Consider the following 27,162-nt stretch of genomic DNA (forward strand, 5'->3'; position numbering starts at 1 on the left):
TTTTAAAAATAGATAAGATGGGTCTTCCATATATCTGTTATGGTTAATGTCTTGGGGGTTTCTTTATATGAACTAATTTTTGTACTTGGTAGGGTCTTTTGTTTCGTTTGGCGTAGATCTGGAACGTTGTTGATGGCTTAAGCCAATTTTTTTTTTTTTTTTTTTTTTGTAACGGAGTTCTCCTAACAAAAAGGGGTTTCTTGCAATAAACTACGGGGATCCTTTCTCCGGTTCTATAAAAATATATAAATAAATAAATAACAGTCACGATATATATATATATATATATATATATATATATATATATATATATATATATATATATATATATTGTGACGCCCCGACTGTAACACTCTGTATTTTAGTGTATTTTTATTAAAGGATTATTTTTAATAATTCAAAAATTTATTCTCTTGTTTTATATTTATCGGATATTTTTAGATGGTTAATTTTATGATTTTTAAATTGTAAAAATTAATTTGAGATGTTTTCTTAATAATTATTATTGTGATGCATTTAAATTGTTCTTCTTTTGAATTAATTGATTGTTGAATTTAAATATTTTATTTTCATTTTATCATTACGTTTAAATTATTTTAATTGAGATGCTGTTTTGAAATCATTTTCGTTAGATCATTTTTGTGACCTAAGATGTGGGGATTGGACCTCATTTCTTTCCCTCTATATTTCTTTTTCTCTTTTCTTTTCTTTTTCTCTTTCTTTTATCTCCTCCCTCTCTCTCTCTCTCTCCCCGCGCGGCCTCTCTCCTCTCTCTACCTGCCCGTTTCTCTCTTCTCCCAGCCTAGCCGCCGCCGCGTCGCCGTGGTCGGCACCGCCCACCCCTCTAGCTTCCTCTCCCTCCGGCGACCCCTTCCCTCCAGTTTCAGCCTCCCTCGCGCCGCCATTAGCCAGCACGAACTCCTCAAAGCCGCGGTGTACCTTGAGCTCCAGCGCTGTCGTCGCGCCACCTACGACCACCAACTCTTCACCACTTTATCATCAATCTCATAGCAACTCAAGTCGCAGCGGATAATATAAATAAGTCAACTAAGTACCAAAATTTTTAATACAAACTAACATAAGTAAAATTATTAAAAGAGTTATATAGTCATCCTAAATAAAATAATAAAAGTCTCAAACCATAAACGAGTGATCCCAATCACTGCTTGGGCGGAGCCGAATCCTCAGGCTCACCCTCATCTACCTCTGCATCAAAATATGCGTTACCATAGAACGGTATCGCAGGTAAGTATAAATCAAATAACCACAAGATAAAAATATATTGATGCAACTAACATGCATGCATATGATGAAATATGTGTCAGACCCAAAAATATCACTTTTCCCGAAAATTGATATTTTCAACACACGCCAAAATCCCATTTTGGCCCAAAAATAATAATCCGTCATTTTTTCAGAAAATGACCCAAATCAATAAAATATTATTTTTTCAGAAAATGAATCACATAAAAATACTTTTATTCAACACGCTATTTTCCCAGAAAACAGCCCATTAATCCATTAACCATATGCACTATGATCTCCCTTAAGGATCATCCGCACATCCTGGTTTCATAGCGATGTCCAGTTCCGCGCCCAGCGCGTTCGTGGACAAGCATTCTCTATGCAACGAGCGATGCCCAGTTCCGCACCGAGAGCGTTCGTAGCCAAGCATCCTCTAGTCCCCGCCAGCAGAGGGGCCACAGAGTCGACACGAGACCATCTCGTCCGATCCCGTTGTCGCCCAGCGACAACCCAGGGGACGTCACTCAGTATATTCCTCCCCGATTGACCAGAGGAGCTCCACCGAAATAATGTCCCATCTCGGCTTGGGGTCGTGATACACACATACCCAAAATTCCTTTTACACATGAAAACCCAGTTTTCAATAAACAAATGAACATGAATGCAATTACATGAAAACCCAGTTTCATTTACAAACATGATCATTTACAAACATGATCATGCGTGCAATATGCCATGTGCATGAACAACGCCATAACAATAACCAACAATGCAAACCAAACACACAACAACTCCGTCCACAATCCATCCGTCCCCCGAACTCCTCAGACTCAGTCCGGCATAACCAACCAGTTCACAATAATATGAGTTAGTGCAAAAATATATTTAAATCACGATAGTTCTTTGGAAAAATACTTACAGTGTTATAATATAATTTCTGAAGGATCACAGAGGTGCAAGAAGTGGCGGCTCAGCAACAAAACAGTGTAAAATACATTGTGGTCGTGGGTCTCAAATACCCATTTTTGAATGGGGACAAACCAAGACCCGAAATTAATAGGGTATGGCTTAGGGATGTCAGTGAAGCTAGTAGTGGTGGTGGTTTGCAGTGGGCGGCAGCGTAGAGGGCGGTTGAAGACCAAAAAGCCCAAAACGAAAATGTTGATGGTGGAGCTTCACCAGTGGTGGATCAGAGCTGGGGATATGTGGGTTAGGTTGCTAGGAGGTCGAGGATAAAGTGGGGAAGAAATTGTGGCCGGAGGTGGCACGACAGCGGCGTGCGAGCTCAAGATGTGCCTCGGCTATGAGGGGTTTGTGGGGGCAAACAGCGGCGCGAAAGGGGCTGAGAATGGAGGGGGGTGGTCGTCGGAGGGAGAAGAAGAAGGTGGGCTGGGCGGTGAGGTGCACGGTGGCGCGCTGCGGTGGCTGGGTGGAGGAGAAGAAAATCGCACGGGGGAGAGAGGGAGGTAGCGCTCGGGTGAGAAGAGAGAGAGGAAAGAAAGAAAAGGAAGAAAAAGAAAAAAGAAAAAAGAAGAAGAAAAGAAAAAGGGAAAAGAAAAATAGGGGGAAAGAAATGAGCTCCAATCCTCACATCTTGGGTCACAAAAATGATCCAACGAAAATAATTTTAAAATAGCAAGTCAATTAAAATAATTTAAACGTAATGATACAATGAAAATAAAATAATTTAATCCAACAATCAATTAATTTAAAATAAAGAACAATTTAAATGCATAACAATAATACATATTAAGAAAACATAACAAATTAATTTTTTCACAATTTAAAGATCATAAAATAAACCATTTAAAAATATCCGATAAATTTTTAAACAAGTGAATAAATTTTTGAATTAATAAAAATAATCTTTCAATAAAAATACACTAAAATACAGGATGTTACATTCTCCTCCCCTTAAAATAAAATTTGGTCCTCGAAATTTGTAAGGCCATACATCACACTAAAGTAGGATACAAGATACAACTAGATACAACAATCAATTAATTTAAAATAAATAACAATTTAAATGCATAACAATAATACATATTAAGAAAATATAACATATTAATTTTTCACAATTTAAAGATCATAAAATAAATCATTTAAAAATATCCGAAAAATTTTAAAACAAGAGAATAAATTTTTGAATTAATAAAAATAATCTTTCAATAAAAATACACTAAAATACGGGTGTTACATTCTCCCCCCTTAAAATAAAATTTCGTTCTCAAAATTTGTATGGCCATACATCACGCTAAAGCAGGATATAAGATACAACCAGAACATGTTTGTGACAACATACCATCACTATCGCCCAAATAGGCAAAAGTAATGCTCTCTCAAGTCTACTCTCATAGGCAATTCCATCATACTCACATTAGACTCCCAATGGCATCTCACGTCCAGTATTCCTAGGGTGGCTATGTTATCCAAAATCTCCATTTTTCACAAGAACCTTAATACAAATCCAATAAATTCCAATGATTAGTAGCTCCATACAATAATCTGTGCTAACTTCAATCGACTCCTGTGCTATAATTTCTAATCTTTTATTGTATTCTATCTTTGGTAACCTAATGGACACTTCCAAAGTTAACCATCAATAACATAATCGGTCCAACTAAGTAATTAATCTCCAACTATAAGTATCATCTCAAAAATTCAAGTCGCCACTAATTCCTCAAGATCGGCACAAAATTTGGACTTCTAACTACAACCAAAAAAAATATTGTGCTTCTGCTATGCACTCTGATATTTGCCACATGCATAAAATTTATGTCCTCATAAAACTAACACTATCGAGTACAAGATGGCTCCATACCTACTAACGAAAAACTCTTATCATAATTTGGTAGAAAATATTCTCTTTCCCAAAACTATGAGTTATCACTCATATTCCTCAAATAACTCTGCTGCCTTAATCAAATTCAATATTCCACAAATACATCCATTAGCATTAACAGAAATTCAATATCAATCAACCTCATCCCAAATTGAAAATAAGTAACCTCAATCCAAAATACATCCGTCTCATCTACGATAAGGAACATACCCTAAAAGGCTCGATTCCAACCCAGCCAACCAATATGAGCGCCTATAAACTTCTACCCGACAACCTAAACCCAAAAGCTCATCACCTACATTCTGAATAACACCTAACCTAGCAGTAACTAAACTCACTAAGAGCCACCATTGACTTCACCAAAATATTATCAAAACCTTTATGGTAACTTGCCCACCTACTTCTACTCCTATAAGCTAGTATTAGCACGACTAGTTCTTTCAATAGCACATCACTACTAAACGTCAAGACAAGCCATACTGCTCAAATCATCAATCCACCAAAAGCCAATGCAAAGCACCCAAGGATCCTAATGCTTTATTAACCCACATACTTGATCATATTATCCACCGCTGATGCCTAAGCTTCAACTTCCAAGATCTTATCATACACCAAACATGACGACCCATCAATCTCTCTTTAAGTTAAATAACAATGTCTTTAATCCAACCAACTGGATGCTCAATCTCTAAAAGAAAGTATAACCTCAAAATTTAAATTCCAAAGTATCCTAAAGTCACAATTAATTCTTGTAGATAATCATAATAATTATTGCCAACCATCATTCCATTGAGTAACCCACTTCGACTACACACTCCGATTGACTCACCAAAAACTCCAAGTCAAAATCTCTTGAATTTAATACTATTGTAATTACTCATCTTCAACACCTACCCAAGACACTTCTTCCAAGCCAAAAGGAGACTAAGACCTGTACTCTCCGAAATGCATACACACTCACCACTGGTACGCATCGATCTCATGCACCCTTAGTCAAAACTAAAAAGCCTCCAAACATGCAAGTGATCCATCGCTACCATTTCCATCATCTGGACCTATATCTTCAAAATCAACAAGAATCATTTCTTAAAGTTTATATGGATTAAATCATCAACCTGCCACTAACCTCGAGCTAAAAACAATCATTTTCTGAACTAGATCAACATTTTCAATCCTCAGAAAATACACAAACTAGATCATTACCTTCCATCTGCAAAGAGGTTCTCTCTTGAAAAATGGTTACCAACCAATCAATTGCTAGAATAGACCAAGCTAGCATACCAAGTCTACAAACTAAGAACTCAAATCCTATTATAATTCAGCCATTCAACTCTGCAATTCTAAAACCATGAACCAGATAAGAATCATTTCCCGAAACCCTCAAGATCGATGACCTTAAATCTAAAACATTTCACCTTATAAATCTTGAAAATCCTCAAGTCCCAAATGTTAACAAACTGCTTATCAAAGTCGGCAAAATCGTAAACTTCTAATGTAAGTAATCATTCAAATACTTGTTGAACCTATCACCTTAAATCCAATAACTTATTTCTTAAAAACTATAGAGCCACAAACCTTAGATGAATTCCTCATAAATCTAACCCTGAAGTTGTTGAACTTACAACCTCTTATTCTAAAGCTTCCAGCCATATCTCCACGAAATCTAAAACCTCAATTATCCTATTCTCCAAAGAGATCTCCCAACCAAACCGTTCCCTTCATTCCTCAAAATTACAAAAGCAACCCAAATCGATAAAAGTTCAAGCCTACTACACTCAATATTTATACCTAACAATAGCATTCTCGATCGCATCATCTTCCTGCCATAGCGTAATCCTTATCCTCACTTTCAACTCAAGCAAATTAAAATACAACTGTAGCAAAATAAATTAAAATACGACAATACAACATAAAACAAAATAGAATAAAACCAACAATAAAATATCATAAGACAAAATGAAGAAAACAATGGAGCAGTACACAATAAAATAATTAAAAAAATAAAATAACCCACCATAAAATAAAACAAATAAAACAAAATAACATACAATAAAGTAAATAAACAAAGAAAGTAGTATACAATAAAATAACTAAAACCAATAAAACAACATACTTTAAATTAAATAATTTAACTTACAACTTTAAAAATAAAAATTTCTGGTACTTCACCTAAGGGACATGTGGGTTCACCTAGAGCCGAACTGCTCTAATACTACCTGTGATGCCCCAACTCCCACATACAAAAACAAGAGAATCATGACATCGGGATGATGACAACACGGTCACGCATCCTCACGAAATGTGCTCAAGTGTGTGCAACATGCAAAAGTGCACAACAAAAATCGCAGCAGAAAATATAAATAAGTCAATTAAGTACCAGAATTTTTAATACAAGCTAACATAAGTAAAATAATTAAAAGAGTTATACAGTCATCCCAAATAAAATAATAAAAGTCTCAAACCAAAAACGAGTGATCCCAATCACTCTTCAGGCGGAGCCGAATCCTTAGGCTCACCCTCAACCACCTTTACATCAAAATCTGCATTACCATAGAATGGTACTGCAGGTAAGTATAAACCAAATAACCATGAGATAAAAACATATTGATGCAATCAACATGCATGCATATGATGAAATATGCGTCAGACCCAAAAATATCATTCTCTCTGAAAATGGATATTTTTCAACACACGCCAAAATCCCATTTTGGCCCAAAAATAATAATCCGTCATTTTTCCAGAAAATGACCCAAATCAATAAAATATCATTTTCCTAGAAAATGAATCAAATAAAAATATTTTTATTCAACACACTATTTTTCCAGAAAACAGCTCATTAATCCATTAACCATATGCACCATGATCTCCCCTAGGGATCATCAGCACATCCTGGCTTCATAGAGATGCCCAGTTCGACGCCCAACGCGTTCGTGGCCAAACATCCTCTACACAACGAGCGATGCCCAGTTCCACGCCGAGAGCGTTCGTGGCCAAGCATCCTCTAGCCCCCGCCAGCAGAGGGGCCACGAAGTCGGCACGAAACCATCTCGTTCGATCCCGTTGTCGCCCAAAGACAACCCAGGGGACGTCACTCAGTATATTCCGCTCCCGAGTGACCAGAGGAGCTCCACCGAGATAATGTCTCATCTAGACTTGGGGTCGTGATACACATACACCCAAAAATCTTTTAACACATGAAAACCCAGTTTTCAATAAACATATGAACATGAATGTAATTACACAAAAATCCAGTTTCATTTACAAACATGATCATGCATGCAATATGCCATGTACATGAACAACGCTATAACAACAACCAACAATGCAAACCAAACGTACAACAACTCCGTCCACAATCCATCCAACCCCCGAACTCCTCGGACTCAGTCCGGCATAACCTACCAGTTCACAATAATATGAGTTAGTGTAAAAATATATTTAAATCACAAAAGTTCTTTGAAAAAATACTTACAGTGCTATAATATAATTTTTGAAAGATCACGGAGCTGCAAGAAGTGGCGGCTCAGTAACAAAACAATGTAAAATACACTGTGGCTGTGGGTCTCAAATACTCATTTTTGAATGGGGACAAACCAAGACCCAAAATTGATAGGGTGGGGCTTAGGGATGTCAGTGAAGCTAGTGGTGGTGGTGGTTTGCCGTGGGCGGCGGTGTAGAGGGCGGTTGAAGACCAAAAAGTTCAAAATGGAAATGTTGATGGTGGAGTTTCACCGGTGGCAGATCGGAGCTGGGGATGGGTGGGTTAGGTTGCTAGGAGGTCGAGGATGAAGTGGTGAAGAAATTGTGTCAAGAGGTGGTGCGACGGCAGCGAGCGAGCTCAAGATAGGCCACGGCTATGAGGGGTTCATTGGAGCAAACGGCGGTGTGAAAGGGGCTGAGAATGGAGGGGGGTGGTCGCCGGAGGGAGAGGAAAAAGGTGGGCTGGGCGGTGAGGTGCACGGCGGCGCGCGGCTGTGGCTGGGTGGAGGAGAAGAAAATCGCACGGGGGAGAGAGGGAGGCAGCGCACGGGTAAGGAGAGAGAGAGAGAGAGGGAAGAAAGAAAAGGAAGAAAAAGAAAAAAGAAGAAGAAGAAAAGAAAAAGGGAAAAGAAAAATATAGAGAAAAAAATGAGGTCCAATTCTCACGTCTTGGGTCACAAAAATGATCCAGTGAAAATGATTTTAAAACAGCAAGTCAATTAAAATAATTTAAATGTAATAATACAATGAAAATAAAATAATTTAATCCAACAATCAATTAATTTAAAATAAAGAACAATTTAAATGCATAACAATAATACATATTAAGAAAACATAACAAATTAATTTTTCACAATTTAAAGATCATAAAATAAACCATTTAAAAATATCCGACAATTTTAAAACAAGAGAATAAATTTTTGAATTAATAAAAATAATCTTTCAATAAAAATACACTAAAATACGGGGTGTTACAAAACCACATGTCCCTTAGGTGCAGTACAAGAAAATTTTAAAGTTGTGATTTGAAATTATTTTGTTAAAGGTTACGCTATGGCAGGAAGATGATACGATCGAGAATGTTGTTGTTAGGTATAAATATTTAGTATAGTAGACTTGAACTTTTATCGACTTGGTTTGCTTTTGTAATCTTGAGGCATGAAGGGAACGGTTTGGTTTGGGTGATCTCTTAGGGGAGTAGGATAATTGAGGTTTTAGATTTCGTGGAGATTTGACACGAGGCTTTAGAATAGGAGGTTGTAAGTTCAACAAACTTTAAGGATAGATTTACGAGAATTTCACCAAGGGTTTAAGGTTTTGCAGACTTTAGGAAATGATTTGTTATCATTTAAGGTTTTAAGGTTTTAGAATTGCAAATTTGAAGGAGTGGTTTGTAATAAGATTTAAGTTTTTAATTCTGCAAGCTTGGTGTGCTAGCTTGATTTATTTTGGAGATTGGTTAGTCTGTGACCATTAAATAGGGTTGATCAGAGTTGAGTTATTGATATAGGAATTTTCAAGGAGAATATTTCTTCGGGGATTGAAGGTATTGATTTAGTTCGTGTATTTCTATGAGAATTGAAGATTTGGTTCGAATTGGGGAAAATAATTGTTATTAGTTCGAGGTTTTAGTGGCAGGTTTTGGGATTTGATCCATATCAGATTTGAGGATAATAGTTGGTGCAGATTCAGGAATGAATTCTTGGTGAGTTTGAGGAAATTATGTAATAGCTCATGGTTTTGGGTGATCAAGAATTTTCTACCAAATGTGGTGAGAGTTTTCAGGTTTGTAGGTGTTGAGCTACCTCATACTCAATGGTGTTATGTTGTGATGTAATTAAGGATTCAAACCTTGTGTTGATCTTAAGGGATTATTGGTGATTTGAAAATTTGAGATGATACTTGTAATTAGAGATTAAACTTTTGGTGGTGCGGATTTAAGAAATAATTCTTGTTGATTTTGAGGGAATAGGTCTGGATGATGGAAATGCTTATTGATGGTTAACTTTGAAAGTGGCTAATAGGCTACCAACTTGTAGAATACAATGAAAGTTTGGAAGATAAGGCATAGGAGTCGATTGAGGTTAGTGCAGTTCGTGTTACGATAATAATAATCATTGGATTTTGCTAAGTGTTGTATTTATGTTTTTGTGGAAATGGAGATTTTGGATTACATGGCCGCCCCAGGAGTGATAGACGTGATGTGTCATTGGAAGACTAATGCGAGTATGATGAAATCGCCTTAGGGAGTAGACTTGAGAAAGCATTACTCATGCCTGTTTGGAAGTTTTTGATGGTATGTTTGTCTCGAGCGTATTTTGGGTTGTATCTTGTATTTTGCTTTGGCGTTAATATTTGACTTTACAAATTTCGAGGACGAAATTTTATTTTAAGGGGGAGGATATGATACCCCGTATTTACGTGTATTTTGACTAAGAAAATTATTTCATTTATTAAGATTATGAGCTTTCTTGTTTTAAATGTTAGATGATTTACGTTATATTATTTTAATATTTTTAATTGTTAATTCAATGTGTTTTCTTGTTATTAATAATTTTTTATTATTTAAATTGCTTTTTATTTTAAATTAGTTTATTGTTGGATTTAATTATTTTATATTTATTTAATCACTACGTTTAAATTATTTTATTTAATTTACTGTTTTGAAATATTTTTCGTTGGATCATTTTTGTGACCCAAGATGTGAGGAATGGATCTCATTTCTTTTCCTCACTTTTCTTTTCCCCATTTTTCTTTTCTTCTTCTTTTCTTTCTCCCCATTTCTTTTCCCCTACTCTCTTCCTGCACGCGACAGCCTTCCTCCCTCTCCCTTCTGATTTCTTCGTCCACCGCTAGCACCACCGTGCGCTGCCCGTGTTCGTCACCGCCCCTATCAATCTCTTCCCCATTGGCCGGCGACCACCACCCTTCAATCCCAGCCTCTCTCGTGTCGCCGTTTGTCTCCACTCACAATGCAAAGCTGCGGCACCTCTTGTGTTTGAGCACCGCCATCACGCCACTTCCGGCCACCATTTCTTCACCACTTCATTCTCGACCTCCTAGCAACCTAATGCACCCATCCTCAATCCCGATCTGCCACCGGTGAAGCACATTCATCAACAATTTCGATTTGGGCATTTTAGCCTTCAACCACCGTCTACGTCGCCACCCACGACCAACCACCACCACCACCACTAGTTTCACCGACATTCCTAAGCCATTCTCTATCAATCTAGGGTCTTGGTTTGTCCCCGTTCAAAAGTGGATTTTTGAGACCCATGGCCATAGTGCATTTTGCACTGTTCTGTAGCTGTGTTGCCACTTCTTGCAGCTTTGTGATCCTTCAAAAATTATAATATAGCGCTGTAAGTATTTTCTCAAATAGCTTTCATGATTTACATGTATTTTGCACTAACTCATTTTACTGTGAACTGATTGGTTATGCCGGACTGAGTCCGAGGAGTAGGGGGTCGGATGGATTAGAGAATGGAGTTGTTTGTGTGATTGGATTGTGTTGACATTTGTTGGTTGTTGGATATTAGTGTCGTGTCTTGTTCATTGCAATTGCACGCATGTTCATGTTTGTAACTGTAAACTGGGTTTCGCATGATTGCATGCATGTTCATGTGTTTATTTAAAAACTGAATTTTCATGTGAGAAATGATTTTGAGTATGTTTGAAATGATTGGATTGACTAGTTTGAGAACAAGGAAAAGAGACTGTAGGGATGGTGGTAAGTAGGAATGGTGGTATAGTCCCGCCTGCGATTCCCTCCTACGGTGCACGCGGTAGGGATAGTGGTTTAGTCCAGCCTGTGATTCTCGCCTACAGTGCTCTGATAAGTACCTCTTGTGTGAAAAGGAACTATAGGGATTGTGGTAAGTAGGAATGATGGTATAGTCTCGTCTGTGATTCCCGCCTACGGTGCATGCGGTAGGGATGGTGGTAAGTAGGGATGGTGGTATAGTCCCACCTGTGATTCCTGCCTACAGTGCATGCGGTAAGGATGATGGTAAGCAGGGATGGTGGTAGAGTCTTGCCTACTATTCCTACCTACAGTGTCCGATAAATGATTTTATTGTCAGTTCATGATTTAATGGTTATGAGCACATTTTCTAGGAAATGATAAATACTATTCATAGCGTGTTCATGGTCAAATGGATTTTTGACGTGTGTTGGAAAATAATCATTTTCGAAAAAATTGAGGTTTTGGGATCTGTTTGTTGGTTACATTAATGTATTTTTATCTCGATGGTTGTTTGGATTATTACTTACATGTGGTACCGTTTTATGGTATCGAAGATTTTGATGCAGATAATGATGACGAGCCTTAGGTTTTAACTCCGTTAGAGGAGTAACCTGGGGTTGCTCTTGTGTGTCAAGATTCGTTTTATCACTTGTTTATGTATTTGCTTTTTGTAATATATTTTGGGATAAATGTATAATGTTTTAAAGATAATTTATTTTGGATGTTTGTACTTAAATTTCTGGTACTTAGTTGACTTATTTATATTATCCCCTGCGACTTTTGTTGTGCACTTTTGCATGTTGCACACACTTGAGCACATTTTATTGGGATACGTGACCCGTGTTGTCATCATCCTAACGTTACAATTCTCGCGTTTCCGTACGTGCACTATAAGAAATCATGTCTTTTCCAGCGCTCATCATCCCACGTGGGAGTCGGGGCGTCACATTATTAGTTTTGGGGGCGCATTATAAATTGGGTGAAAGTTTGAAGGGGCAAAGTATAATTAACCAAATAAATGTTTACATAAGTCTCTAAGACCGAGCACACCTCCAAGTATAATTGTCGATCCTTCGAGTAATTTGCTTCCGTCAAGGATACCCAAACATACATTGCCTTTGTTCTTCAATAAGAACTCTTGTTACAGAATGGCGCTAGCTAACTACAATGTTGCCACTCGAAAGCGCCTACTAATATCTAAAATGACCATTTCAATTTAATTAGTGGCCATTCAAGAATGGATTGATCAATATAGTAAGAGAGGAATGAGATCTCTTTACTATATTAATATGTACGTATTCATGTCATGAATCAATTCTCGATTTTGTTATTTTAAAAGATAGAACTCATATAATATTGATGAATAATAGAACATCAAGAATAGTACATGACAACTTTAAGACGAGGTACCTATCTGGTGATCATGAAGAAATATCCTACAATTTCCAGCTTTAGTTTCATGGACAAAGAGGCATGCATGCCAATTATGAACAAAAAATTACAGATGACAAATTTCCTCCAGCTCCATACATGCATGCCATTGAACTTCAGATCGATGATCTAGTTAATAAACCTACAGTCCTTCCTGACCTCACCCTGTCTTCCAGTGAGAACATCGATGGAACCCATTTTCACCATAGCCGCAGCATATTTGTTGGCCCAAACTGCATCATTCCTTGCATATTTCCTCACAATCTTTTTAGTTGAAGAGCTGCTAAAAAGAGTTTGATCAGATGTCAATATGCCACGGTGGTTCTTCAAATCTTTGTAGTACTTGTTATCCAGTTTGTTTGGTGAGAGTACATCGAGTGCCACCGCAGGATCGCGTCCATTTCTGGAATCTGATTCTTGGGGACACTTCGCCTTCAAGTTTCTAGCGAATATGGGGTCGATTGACGGATCTTGTGGATGTGATGCATTGAAAGAGTATAAGCGAGGTGAGATGTTAGTACAATGTGCCACACCTATGGAATGTGCCCCAGAAAGTGTCACCATTTCATCCAGACTAAGGCCTTTTCTTGCAAAATTTTCTTCGAGTTGCTTTGCATTAAAGAAAGGTAGTGGGAGATTGTCGATAGGCTCTTCCTCTAAAGATACTCTACCATCACGACGTCCTGATGGCACTTCATAATATATACCACCAACTTTATAGGAACTATCACGAGCAGCAAAAGCTAGAATGTCCGCACACGAGACAACTTGAGGGCATTTAGCTTCGATTTCTGACTTTGCCTCATCAATTACTTCAAAGCCTAGCAAGGTTGGATTGGCTACGCTTTTTTTCTCTGCTGGATTTCCGGGGGTTGAATCTATTAGAACAGACGCATCACAGCCCTGAAACATGTGATCATATGATTAGCTGTAACTCAAAAACAAGAACAAAACTTTCTTAACATGTAATCATGCAACGCTCTCGGGTCTGTAGTTTGCTTATTAGTCGTTGAAACTCGACATATCTGCGCTTATTGTATGAGTTTTAGTTTGGGAATTATGTTATATTCGAAATCCCCAGACAAGCAAAACAGTATTACTTACGCTCTACCCTTCTATAGCAATGAAACGAACGTTGTGTTTGACAGGAAGTAACTAAGTTCTTTATGGAACACATGATACGTTGAGGCCGGTTTTGCTTCTAAAACATATAAGATTTAATTATCAGGCCAAGGATATTGTCGTGGACGCCTTCCTTGGAGAGAAAACGTTGATTTTCTGACAGAGTTAAGTACGTAGAGTGTACAATTTGGGTAAGGAAGAAGCAAACGTACCCGAACAAAACAGTCATGGAAATGCAGTCTAATGAGGCCTGCAGCTATGCCAGGATCATTTTTTGACACAGCTTTGTTCACAGCTTTTCTCACAATTGCTTCGGCAGAAGGGCAACTTTTCTTATAAAAACCCGCTTTGAGTGATGCCATTGAGAACGAGGCCATGGTAGACATAGTAAGAAAGAAAATCAAACAAAAGCATAGGGTTGGCATATTCACTGTGTAACCAAAGGACTTCAACATTGTGCGAGACAATTAAGATCAGCAACGGACGAGGCAATAAAAGAACAATAAGTGGGTTAAGTTGATCTACTAAAAAGATCAATGGCGGTGAGAGATCAGAGGGAGAGAGAGAGAGAGTGAAAGAGAGAGAGAGAGAGAGAGAGAGAGAGAGAGAGAGAGAGAGAGTGTGATGGTTAAATGAAGTGATTGAGATGGAGGGAATGTCTGACAATTTGTCACCAATTTATAGTCAGTAGAGAAGAGGTAAAGATGGTGCACTGGGCCTGCTGGCCATTGCCGGCATGATTAATTCGTAAACCAAAACGTGTGATGCAGCTTATGTAAAAGCAGAGAAGCTGCTTGAAGCTGTCTAAGTTTGAACACTTCCATAGCGATAGAGAAGCTTTTGTAGTCTTATGAAGTTTGAACACTTCAGATCATGATCGTATAATATGCATGATTGATACTTGGGATCATCATATTATAGAATTGAATAATAATATAGATATAATAATTATTTTACAAGTCACTTTCCAATAACCAATATGATAATAATATCCTTTCATAAAAAAAGCAAGTATCTCTTTTTATAAGTTTCTTATCTAATTTGAATTTTAGATTAACATAAATAGTACCTTTAATTTAAAAAATATTATAAAAATGGTTCATGTCATGTACATGATAACATGATTACGCTTTAATTAGTATTTCAAAAGAATTATATGTATATATATATATTCCTTTCAATGGATTCAAATCCTCTCCATTTCAGTCTGAGTCATTAATTTTCTGGTTGGGATTTGTTAAAAAATAATCTAACATACAGTACATAAAAATTATCATGTTATTTTAATGGTAGGCAGCTAAATTCACGGTAAAGAAAATGTTCATAGATACTTTTCTTGTTTTGGCGAGTTTCAAGAGCGCCCCAAACTTGCTTGGAGCTGTATATATAGGTTCTGAAACAAGGCGCTGGTGCATGCTAATTGGCAAAGGGTCGCCATTAGGGAATATTTGATGATGAAGGATGGATTTTGATCAATTTTTAGACGAGGATTTGGAATTGATTTGGGAGGTTTCGGCGAATTTTGTTTTGGGTGATATCTGAGAGTTCATCATGCAATTAAGTGGCCGGTTTTATCAAAAAGAAATTTTCCTTTTGGTTTCTGTTAAAAAAAATGTCCCATTAATTTGATTTCGATTACTTGATGGTTTAAATGACATGCATTGTATGTTTTGACGGTGGAAAACAAATAAGAAACTTGTATATGTTTGCAAGCTTTAGCAAAAAGAATTATGGCTCTCCGCTTACTGGATGCATGAATGGTCGAAGTCACCACTTTTCCAATTTGGGTTTGGGTCATCGTGTGCATGTTTGATCTTCTCGCAAACGTCCAATATATATTGCCTTTGTTGCTGTCTTTTTGGCACAAATATTATTCACACAATCGGTGGCTTCAGGAGAGAAAAATGCTTTAAATATGAAATGAGGCTCGAGTCAAAGAGCTGTGTTTGGATGCTGAGGTGATCAGAGATAACTTAAGTTGATCTGTAAATAGTAATATTTTATGGGTCTCATTGATAAGATGTGTTTGACTGTAAATAAGTTGAGATATTTGTTTGAATGTATGAAATAGGTTAAAATGAATTTAACTTTTTTATGAAAAGTTAAAAAAGTAATAAGTCTCATCAATGATTGGTTTGTGATGAGTTGAGCTCAGTACTCTAACAACCAAACACAGTTGTAAAGCTAAGCTATTCACTATCCTTAAAATGTCACGTACACCAAATGATAAAGTAATGAGAATTAGCGCCAAATGACAAGTCCTTATCATTTTTTTAGCTAAAAGCTTGAAGAAAATAGGCATTCCAATGTAGGGAGCTGATAGCCAGCTAGGGAAGACTTATTTTTGGAGTTTTTAAGGAAATTTCTTGTAACATGAGGAAGGCTTTGTTAAATCATTTGGTTGTTATCATCGATCATTTCATTTCACATGCCTTGTCCCATCTATTGGACACATGAGTTCAAGCAAAATAATAAAAAAGATTATAAATTATGATCAGAAATAACACTAATTAGTACGTAGCAATTATTGTCTTTGGCGATAATGCCATTTCTAAATTTCATAGGCTTGACACAAATGAGTTATCCTAGAAAGATAAAATTGATAAAAAAATAGATCAGGAAACAGAAAACAACAGGAAATAAGTCCACCATTGCCAAGTCAAACCCAGCAAAACAGGTCCTCTAAAATGAACAAAAGAAAAGAAAATGAGAAACTAGACAAACAAAAACTTCATTTAAAAGACTGCTTTCCTTTGTTTGATTCATTAATATTGCCTACATCTTTTGGTTTCTTCCAATTTTCTATCCATAATTAATTAGGGTCAATGTTTCTCATACGTACGGTAAATCTCCATGCATTTTCTTCTTTTGAATTGACTTGGCAATTCTTGGCATTAATCATTTTCATTGTGATTAATCATTAAGATTGATTTAACATGTTATTAATCGTTTTAATTCATTGTGATCAATCATTACGCCGGCCGTGGTTACTCTTCTCGATCTTTTCCTCTTAGTACTGGAAAAAATACATTTTCTCTCTTGTGATATAGACTCTTCAAGTTCGCAACATTAATTTCCTCTCATTTTCTGATAATTGAAAGAACAAATTAATGGGTTAGCATTGCATACAGGTTATGTCTTGGACAGCTTTTCAAGGTCCCCACTCGCAGCAAAACTGAAGAATACGTTGTTGTGAAAATTAATATCTATAAGAAAGAGGATACATCATAATGTAAATCCTACAAACCAACGCACGTATGTCTCACAATCTTTAAAATTCTATTCTGGTGATCATTGTCATTGAAGTACGGTGAAATTTCCGAAGTACCCTTGTAATACAGCGGAAATATCTACCAATTCACTCAATAAATTGGTTAGTATTTAAGCATGTAATTAATTTAATAATTAAACAATAACATAAAATAAATAAATTGCATACACTAAGATTGGTATCGAAAGGAAATCCTTTAAAGAACTCTTTAAAGATAAAATCCTACGGGGTAGCCGAACCCAGGAAACCTTTACAACTTGACTCTCTTACTTGCCCAGACAAACGATCCGTTTGTCTTCTACCGCGGTAGCAGTCAGAACCTTTGGCGATCTTCAAATATTGTCTTTTCTCCTAGAACTCTAGGGCTGAAATCCAATCACACGATCCTCCACGCTCGAAGCACGATCACACTCAAAGAGAAATCACAATTATGAAAATTCACTAAGGAATTTTCTCACCAAACAATGCACTAAAAAGTACTTTAGAAAATATGTAGATCTGAATCTTTATGGATCCTAACCAGTAAAATCCTTTAAATAAACAATATGAAAAGAGTCCCAGTTGAAGTAGAATTCTGCTGACGGGCAGAGACAGTGGCGAGAACGTTTCCTGACGGATTGCTGACGTATCGCGATAACTCTTCTCTGTAGTTACTGAACTATGTTCAACTTCTGTTCTGGATAATTGCAGATCTTTTTGAATTCGAATTTCATGTTCCTGACTTATCTAACCAACCTTAAAGACTCCTAGATAAACTTAATGTTGTTTAAAATAAAGTCAATAATTATTTTACATTCATTCAAATTCAAACTTATTGATAAGATAAACTCTATCATTTTAGTCACCTAATCCTATACAAACTTATGAATTTAGTCACCTAGTCCTAGCCAAACCTTACATCTACAATCTCCCCCTTTGGCGGATTGGTGACAAAGTCAACTTGAGGAATGTCTTCCATTTACAATCTCCCCCTTTGGCGAATTGGTGACAAAACCAACTTGATGAATGTAAAGTGTACCTGAGACAAACACAACCAGTAGACCAAGATCTCATGAAGCATCATTAACTAATATCAGAAGTTCAGTTCAAACCATTCACTTGAAAACAATGAAATTAGAATTGAGACTGAATTAAATCATATTTCACAAGATTTAAAAATTAATTCAAAGTCTAATATTGTTTTAGTCCAACATTAAATTATGTCCAGCAAAAATAAATTCTCTCTTTTAACATCATTTATCTCCCCCTCAACAAATTCATTTCAGCAGCAAATTCTTCAATTCCCCCTCAACAACACACTACTCAAACTCCCCCTAAAATTCACAATACCAAACTATTTTAATTTGCTCTAATACTCCCCCTTTTTGTCACTAATCCGACAATACTCATAAGAGAATTAATACCACTTATGTGTGTCAGGATGAAAAAACTAAGAAAGTCATGATGAAAAACTCTAATGTGTCTCAACTTCTCGTGGATAAAATGCATCTATGTATGAGCATGAATGTATATCAAGCAATGAGCAAATGATTGAGACAACTTGGTTGAGACAAAAAATCAAACACTTGGTATGCACTGAGATAAAACTGAAATGTATAATCACATAACTCACAAAAAATCATCCTCAATACATGAATAAAATACTCTCATGTGATCAACTATGTCAATGCCCACTTTGCCCAATCAAAATCGCAGCATCAACATCATAAATTAACAATCAAAATCCTAATTTTCAGATATTGATGTGTCGAAACCTAGAACTGGAAGGAGAGAGTGATTTGAATAAATTCAAAATTTTACCGTGAGTCCGTGATTGAGAGCCTTTAGTCAAGAAACTCGGACCCGAGTATTTCTCTCAAGTAAATCGAAGAAGCTATGGAAGAGATGATGAAGGCTACGACTTGCGTATAGAGAGCCGTGAGCTGTATAACAGAAGATTTAGAGAAATCAATTCGGGGGCTGGGCGTGTGACTCAAGTCACTTAAGTGACTAAGGACCGTGCACGTGCTTTGTGCCTTAGAGTCCCACTGAGACTTAGAAACAAAACAGAGACCCATCACTAGGACTTATGCCAATATATCAGAAATCAAGTCCCAGACTTAAACCAACATCCAACACTTAAGAGATTTCCGGACTTATAAGGAGTCTGGGTTATATTTGACTAATTGAAGTCTCTTAAAAGTTACCCGTGCCATGCATTGACTCTTGTCATAGAGTCCCACTAGGACATAAAATAGAGACCCACACTTATTACTTTCAGACTTATGCATCAAATGCAAAAATACCCAAAACTAGCACAGACCAAAAAAAAATATAAAGGAAAAAAAATAACAATCAAAAAAATAGCTAAATATATATTTTATATTTTGTTTTTCCATTTTTTTAAAAAAAATTAATCGTTTTTCATTTTTTTTTTAAAAGAGGCAATGAACATGCCTAAATGCATCTCAGTTCAAGCATAATGTTACTCACAAAATAAATTCAATAGGTTACATCATCTAATTTGCAACAATCACTATGGATGTTTACTCCTCATAAGATCACCAATGTCAAAGTTCATGTGAGTGTGTGAGTGAGTAACCTTATATCATAGCACTTTTATGTCTTCTTTCTTCAACATATTTTTGAGACCTTTATTTATGGATGTTTTGCTTCTTATAGATGCTCACAAGAGTTTTTTACTCACCTTAAAAGTCAAACTTTATGCTAGGACCTAGATACATGAGTATCTCCTCCAAACACTAATTTGTACAACCCCTTTCATATCTATTTTTGTTGCTTATCTTTTTCCACAGTGATTTGAGTCACAATTATTTCTATAAGAATTTAAGGGATAGATCCGTGTATGGTGTTTGTCTTTTTCCACAATTATATAACACCGAGTTTTTTTTATATGGATCAACTATTTGTGTTTGGCAAGGAAGATCTTTTTATTATTATACTAGATTCAACTAGTATTAGTAATTCAAGGCATGGACTCCCTCTATGGTGAGCATCTCAATAATAAATATGGAACTTAATTATAAGGTGCATACACATAAGTTTCTCATAGTGCTTTGTAAATGAACTTTGTCAAGATGACCCAAAGGGTTAGTATTCATAAAGTGAACTGCACAAAGTAGAGAGATACATTAGTTCAAAAATTTATTTTGTGAAAACACATGTACTCAAAATTTTGACATATCAAGCATGCACTTTTAAACAAAATAGAAACAAACTAGAAAAATTTTTCTATTATTTGTCTTATTTAAAAACTGAAAACAGAAACATAAATTAAAAACAGAAAAATAAGATGCATGTCCTAGACTAATAAAATGAACTACAAGAACATGCAAGTGGTCCTATCAATTAATGTGACACGACATCCTCTTTTACCACTCACTTTGCTTTAAATTTTGGCGTATTATTTTCATCAACACCACTTTATATGATATTTTCTTTATTGTGAAGACAAAATTTTACTAGTTCACCAAGTTTTAGAGTTATGAAAGTGATTTGTTGACTCATCTCATCAACTTGATTTTCTAGAGTCTTTTCCTTATTTTTTAGCTTTCTTTCACCTCCATTTTTCTTCACTTTATTCAAGTTAAAACAAAATGGCCTTATATGGCCAAGAATACCACAATGATGACAAGTAGGAATAAACTTACATTTGGACTTACCTTGGTTGGGCCTCTTTGTCATTGATCTATCGTGTAAGGCTCTTGGATCATGAGTTTTAGACACGGTTTTGTTTGGAGTTTCCTCATCTTGACTTCCTTTAACAAATATGATACTTTTTGATGAAGTGGCAGTGGATGATGAGCCTTTAAGTTCCATTCATTGGGAAGTCATATACCCCAAACCCGTGCGATCACAACTAGATCTTTAAAAACTTAACATCTCTTCTAATTTCTGTATTGCTGTTTTTTGCTTGCACTCCTGAAACGTTTCCAATTCTTTTTCAAATGTAGCCTTTTGAGCCTTCAATCTTGATATCTCAACTTCAGAATTTTTCAGTGCCTCGGAAAGGTTATTCTTTTTATTCTCCACAGCTGTGAGTTTATTGTACAGCTTCTTGTTGAGTTTCTTCAACTTGACCACTTCTTCACATAAATCATTATAAGCTTCATGTACACTCAACTCATGATCAGCATCAACAATAGATATATCTGAGTCACTATCATCAAATTCACTTTCAGAATTTATATCCACAATATTAGAAAAATCATTAATAACAGTAGAAAAAGTCATAAAATAATTTTCATCATCAGATGATGAACTTGAATTTTCAGATTCTGAATTTTCATTAAGTGTGATATTTAATGCTTTTCCTTTGTTTTTCTTAAAGTTTGGACATTCAATTCTTATATGACCATAATCTAAGCATTCATAGCACTTCACTTTATCTTTTTGCTCAGATTTTTCTATATTCTATTTTTCAGAATATTTTTTCTTTGCAGGAAATTCATTAACTTGTTTTTGCTTTCCACTAGCTTTCTTGGTAAACAAAAATTTTCTGATTTTCCTTGCAATGAAATCTATATCCTCATCGTTCAAACTTTCTTTATCAGAAAAATCATCTTGATCATCATTTATTGTTTTTAAAGCAATGGATTTATCTTTTCTTGTTTGAGGAAGTGAGGATTCATATGTTTATAAGAAACCGACTAGCTCTTCAGCCTTTATTGCATCCAAATCATTACTCTCCTCAATGGCAGTAACCTTAGGCCGAAATCTTTTAGGTAGAGACCACAAAATCTTTCTCACAACCCTTGAATCTTTCACCTTCTCACCGAAATTAAACCTGGAATTAACAATATCGTTAAGCTTAGCATAAAAATCATTAAAACTTTCATCGTCCAACATCTTAATCTCTTCAAATTTTAAAGTAAGCAATTGTAATTTTGAGTTTTTCACAATTTTTGTTCCTTCATGTGTAACTTAAAAGATGTCTCATGCTTCTTTAACAATCTCACACATAGAGATTCTCTTAAATTCTTCCAGAGATACAGCCATGAATATAGCATTCAGTCCCTTGCTATTCCAATTACAATTGTTGATCTCATCTTTTGTCCAAGCATCAATACTTGTTGTTGGTTTAGTCCATCCTTTTTCAACGAATACCACACTCGTTCATCCAACGATTTGAGAAAAGCTCTCATACGAACTTTCCAATATGCATAGTTTTCCCCATCAAAGTGTGGCGAGTCATATAGTGACATAGTTAACAAGGAAGCATATCACACTCGAATGAGTGAACTTGGCTCTGATGCCAATTGAAATTCTCAAAGTACATCTGTAATGCAGCGGAAATATATACCAATTCACTCAACAAATTGGTTAGTATTCAAGCATGCAATTAATTTAATAATTAAACAATAACATAAAATAAAATAAATTGCATAACACTAAGATTGGTATCGAAGGAAAACCCTTTAAAGAACTCTTTAAAGGTAAAACCCTACGGGGCAGCCAAACCCAGGAAAGTCAATTTTATTATTTGAAAATCAATTACAAGTACTCATCAATTACAAAACCTTTGCAACTTGACTCTCTTACTTGCCCAAAGAAATGACCCGTTTGTCTTCTACCGCGGTAGCAGCCAAAATCTCTAGTGATCTTCAAATATTGCCTTTCCTCCTAGAACTCTAGGGGCAGAAATCCAATCACACGATCCTCCACACTCGAAGCACGATCGCACTCAAAGAGAGATCACAAATATGAAAATTCACTATGAAATTTTCTCACCAAACAATGCATTAAAAAGTACTTTAGAAAATATGTAGATCTGAATCTTTATGGATCCTAACCAATAGAATCCTTTAAATAAACAATCTGAAAAGAGTCTCAGTTGAAGTAGAATTTTGCTGACGGGCAGAGATTGTCTCGAGAACGTTTCCTGACGAATTGCTGACATATCGCGATAACTTTTCTCTGTAGTTACTGAACTATATTCAACTTCTGTTCTGGATAATTACAGATCTTTTTGAATTCAAATTTCATGTTGCTGACTTATCTAACCAACCTTAAAGACTCCTAGATAGACTTAATGTTGTTTAAAATAAAGTCAACAATTATTTTACATTCATTCAAATTTAAACTTATTAATAAGATAAACTCTATCATTTTAGTCATCTAATTCTATATAAACTTATCAACTTAGTCACCTAGTCTTATTCAAACTTTATATCTACACACAGGAATGGAATATTTTAGGTGCATGTACCGATTCAGAATTAGCTATTTAATTCTATAAAAGATGAAAAAAGTGCACAAAATAATAGAATATTTTAAGGTCCCACTAACATGTAAAAGCACTGATCTGGATCTGTTGCAATTATTGGTGCATGATGGCATCTCTTGATCACTCCATGACTTATCTCCTGACCGCAATTAAAGGCTTTTTGTAGCAATTTTATTTCCAATAGACATAAAATCGCCACAAAAAGCCATATTTCTTGTAGTGCCAATAGCAAGACCAATAGCAGCATCAACAAAGTGATCTGATGTTGTTACTTTGCAGAGAGCCCTATCCCGCAGAACTATACTTTTTCTAGCTTGAATATGTAAGTTCGAAATATAGATGCGTTAGTTTTCCTAATTTCAGCTTCTGTTTGAACGTTTTGATCGATCAATTGTTTCAGTTGCCGATTTGCTATACAAGGCAAGTAGAGGAAACTTGCCAAACTGGGTCTGGTATAAGGCAAGAAAAACTTGCCAAAAGTGAAAAAGGGAACATATTCTAAACGAGAATTTTAGAACTCTAGCAGCCCTAAAACCAGGGGTAGCGCTGTTGAGTTCTATATAGGTTAAGAAAATTTCCTTAACTGGAATCAAGGAAAATGAAGCTTGTAGGAAGCTTGCTGGCCCTCATCAGGACATAGATCTAAAATGGGGAAGAAAAAGAAACCAATATCATTAAGCTGAAGTACGTACTCAACGGGAACTGGATAGATTCCCAGCTATGAACTTGGCGGCAACGAATTAAAATTGACCATTTTCAAAAGGGCGTACAGATTTTATCATTAAATTCTTTGAAATAATTAGATAACAGTTGGACAAATTATAATGAATTCAAACCGCAAAGGAAATTACAAAGAAAAATGCTTTTCCATACTCGTCCATTCACGTACTTAATTCCATTTCTGATTCTCCACTAATAACCAACCAGAGTAACAAGGTGGCTGGTCATTGGTAAGATACGTTGCCTTGACCATATCATTAATTAATTACACATAATCCTGTCCATTATTTCACTCAAATCACGCTAAGAATCAATATATACATATTGGTAAGAGAAACTTTTCTTGTGAAATCTTCTCCCTTCCATATATAGCTGCACCTCAGAATCAATATGTGTATATATATATATATAAATTAGACGTGCGGCCTCTTAGGTGTTTCTCCCACAATTGTGTTCCGATCCCTCTCTTGTATCCTTTTTTATAGATCTCTCTTTGCCATTGTATGGTGTGATCGCCATGGCTTGTTTGGCTACAGGCGCAATGATTATGCTCAGTTTCATGTCGGCCGGCGTTGGTGTCTGCTTTGGTGCTGTGTATAAGGTGGGCGACTCTAACGGGTGGACTAACGAAAGCAACGTTGATTACAAGGTTTGGTCTTCTAATTCGACCTTCTTCGTCGGCGATACTTTTTGTAAGTAACCTTTTCTTATCTTAATATTGCTACTTCATTTTCTTTTCAATTTCTAATATTATTGACATGTTTTTTCCAATCACATAGTGATTAATAGTTATGGCGGAATTTCTTTAATTAGTTTGATCGATTAATTAAGATCAGACAGTGATGGACAAACCAAAATGATTTTATTGTACATAAACATGAGTAAATTAAGTATTTTGGCAGCTTGTCCATACATGTTTCTTAATTTGTCCGAGCACACATGATCATGAACTGTATTTTAGTACTGTTTATGTGAATAGTGAAAACAGTACTACAGCACGCTCACATTTAGGATCCCGTCTCTGATGTAACGTTTTTGTTCTAATTATTATCCATTTATAACATGTAAACTAATGGAAATTGCACTTTAGGTGTTTGTGGAAAAATTTCACACATGACCGTGAGATCAGTCCATTGATTGAGAGTCTAGCTTTCAATATATACATGATACGTGGGAGAAATTACAGAGTATAGTAACGATACAAAAAATAGATTTTTTGGGATACAAATATGTAAGAAGGTGAACATGGCCATGGGGCTTAGTGTATAATTTCTATATTTGCGTTTCTTGTAGCCGTTCCGCAGTGTGAATGACTGCTAGTGGTGGTAGAGTTGTCATCTAGGGATTTTCTTAGGCGCTGGACAAGTGCAATTAGAGAGAACTCATCTTTTATTATTTTATTTTATTTTATTATTTTACTTAATGATTAAGGAAATGACTAGTGTATTGGTTTTTTTTTTTTAAATATTTAAAGATGTTTAAAAAATATTTAGAAGAAAACACAAAAAAAAAAAATTACACTAGGAGCACACCAATTGGGCAAATATGGGTAACATAGTAGCACTATCCATATATATATATATATATATATATACTAAAAAATTCTATTCATCATTCCCACACATCACACATGCACAACACTTTTTTTATTTTTTTATTTTTTTCTCTTACCAAATGTGTGACCTATAGATGATAAGTACAAGAATTTAATAAGTTTAAGAAGAATGAAATTAAAAAATAAAAAATAAAAAAAAAATATAGTATGTGGTGTGTGGTGTGTGAAGATGATGAATAACAAAGCTCAGGATATATACTAGCAATATTCAATATTAGGAATATTCATCCTTCTCTTTGGTACGTAGCACCCAACGGTTTTAACGTTCATGTATCTCATTCATTGGTAGAAAACCTAGCGTTTAGTTCTTTTGTTTTTCGGTCTCGGTCGTCATGGCAATTTTACCTAGTGGTACTAAACCTTAAATCCTCGACAGATCAGTACGTAGAATTGTAAATGGAACTTTTTCATAATGCTTGTTTTAACTTTATAACTTCTATGTTATTTTACATTTGGGTCTACTTAGTGGTGACACGCCAAGAGATCATCAGATTAATTCATGACTACCACTATTATATATAATATCATGCTCCGAGTGTTAAAGCTTTTTGAAAAAGTTTATTTTTTAGAAAGTGGAATTTGTTATTTCTTTTTCTTTTTTCATTTAGCTTATACGGACTTATACATTCTAAACATATATATATATATATAAATTAGTACAATTTCTTATTAATCTATATGATCTAGCTAGTTGCTGTTTGACGTGCAGTTTTCCAGTATGATTACAAATCCAACGACGTAATGGAAGTGAGCCGCGAGGATTTCGAGTCATGCAACGTAAGAAGTCCACTCAACTTATACACTAGCGGCAGGGACTCCATCACCATGTGGAAGCCTGGCCATTATTACTACCTTTGCTCCTTTCCGGGTCACTGCCAAGCCGGCCAGAAGGTCGACATCAGGGTCCTGATCATCCAACCTAGTCCAAGCCCGACTCCTTCTCCAAGCCCAAGTCCATCAAATCCACGTACCTCATCAACTCCAAGTCCAAGTCCAAGTCCAAGTTCCTCACTACCATCTCCACCAAGTTATCAGCCAACCCATCCACCTAGCCTAAGTCCCACTACTACCATTCCAGCCACTCCGGATGCTCAACCACCAGTACATTTCTCTCTGCCCGGAGCAGAGGCGCCTGCACCATCAAAGAACACTGCCCCGACATCGTTGCTACCATCCAAGGTCTTGCTTGGTCTTCACCTTATGATGGCTTTGGGTTTTCTTGCATATTATTAATATGGATGTGATTCTATAGGGAGGATAGAGATCATATTGTTCCCAGCTGCTAGTAGTAGTAGCAGTAGTTAACTAGTTATGTTTAATTAATTAATCAATAACCAAACGTTCTACGTACGATGTACTTAAACAAGCTTAAATTTGTTTCTTTATTAATTTAGTGATCAACTCACAACAAGAAAAACGATCATTTATGACGGATTATTTATGACGAGAATGACTATTTACG

General features: G+C 35.9%; 2 protein-coding genes across 2 annotated transcripts; one reads left to right on the forward strand and one right to left on the reverse strand.

The window, feature by feature from the left end:
• Positions 1 to 12,875: 12,875 nt before the first annotated feature.
• Positions 12,876 to 14,323, reverse strand: LOC121262193 (peroxidase 5-like). The gene is made up of 2 exons (XM_041164594.1): positions 14,081 to 14,323; positions 12,876 to 13,649 (listed from the first exon to the last, which is right to left on the reverse strand). The coding sequence occupies exons 1-2, from the start codon at positions 14,321 to 14,323 to the stop codon at positions 12,876 to 12,878; spliced, it is 1,017 nt and encodes a 338-aa protein (XP_041020528.1).
• Positions 14,324 to 24,602: 10,279 nt separating this feature from the next.
• On the forward strand, positions 24,603 to 26,933 carry LOC121262194 (uclacyanin-3-like). The gene is made up of 2 exons (XM_041164595.1): positions 24,603 to 24,777; positions 26,410 to 26,933. Exons 1-2 carry the CDS (start codon positions 24,603 to 24,605, stop codon positions 26,931 to 26,933), a joined length of 699 nt encoding a protein of 232 aa, XP_041020529.1.
• Positions 26,934 to 27,162: the final 229 nt, after the last annotated feature.

The sequence above is a fragment of the Juglans microcarpa x Juglans regia genome, chromosome 4S (assembly GCF_004785595.1).
Source record: "Juglans microcarpa x Juglans regia isolate MS1-56 chromosome 4S, Jm3101_v1.0, whole genome shotgun sequence".
Taxonomy (NCBI): domain Eukaryota; kingdom Viridiplantae; phylum Streptophyta; class Magnoliopsida; order Fagales; family Juglandaceae; genus Juglans; species Juglans microcarpa x Juglans regia.

What these genes read in the sequence shown, in the direction of transcription:
- LOC121262193 (XM_041164594.1), bottom strand. Translation starts at nt 14,323, where the DNA reads ATGTTGAAGTCCTTTGGTTACACAGTGAATATGCCAACCCTATGCTTT. An exon ending in TCCATGACTGTTTTGTTCGG is followed by an intron (nt 13,650 to 14,080) that starts GTACGTTTGCTT and finishes CACATGTTTCAG; the next exon opens with GGCTGTGATGCGTCTGTTCT.
- LOC121262194 (XM_041164595.1), top strand. Translation starts at nt 24,603, where the DNA reads ATGGCTTGTTTGGCTACAGGCGCAATGATTATGCTCAGTTTCATGTCG. An exon ending in CTTCGTCGGCGATACTTTTT is followed by an intron (nt 24,778 to 26,409) that starts GTAAGTAACCTT and finishes TTTGACGTGCAG; the next exon opens with TTTTCCAGTATGATTACAAA.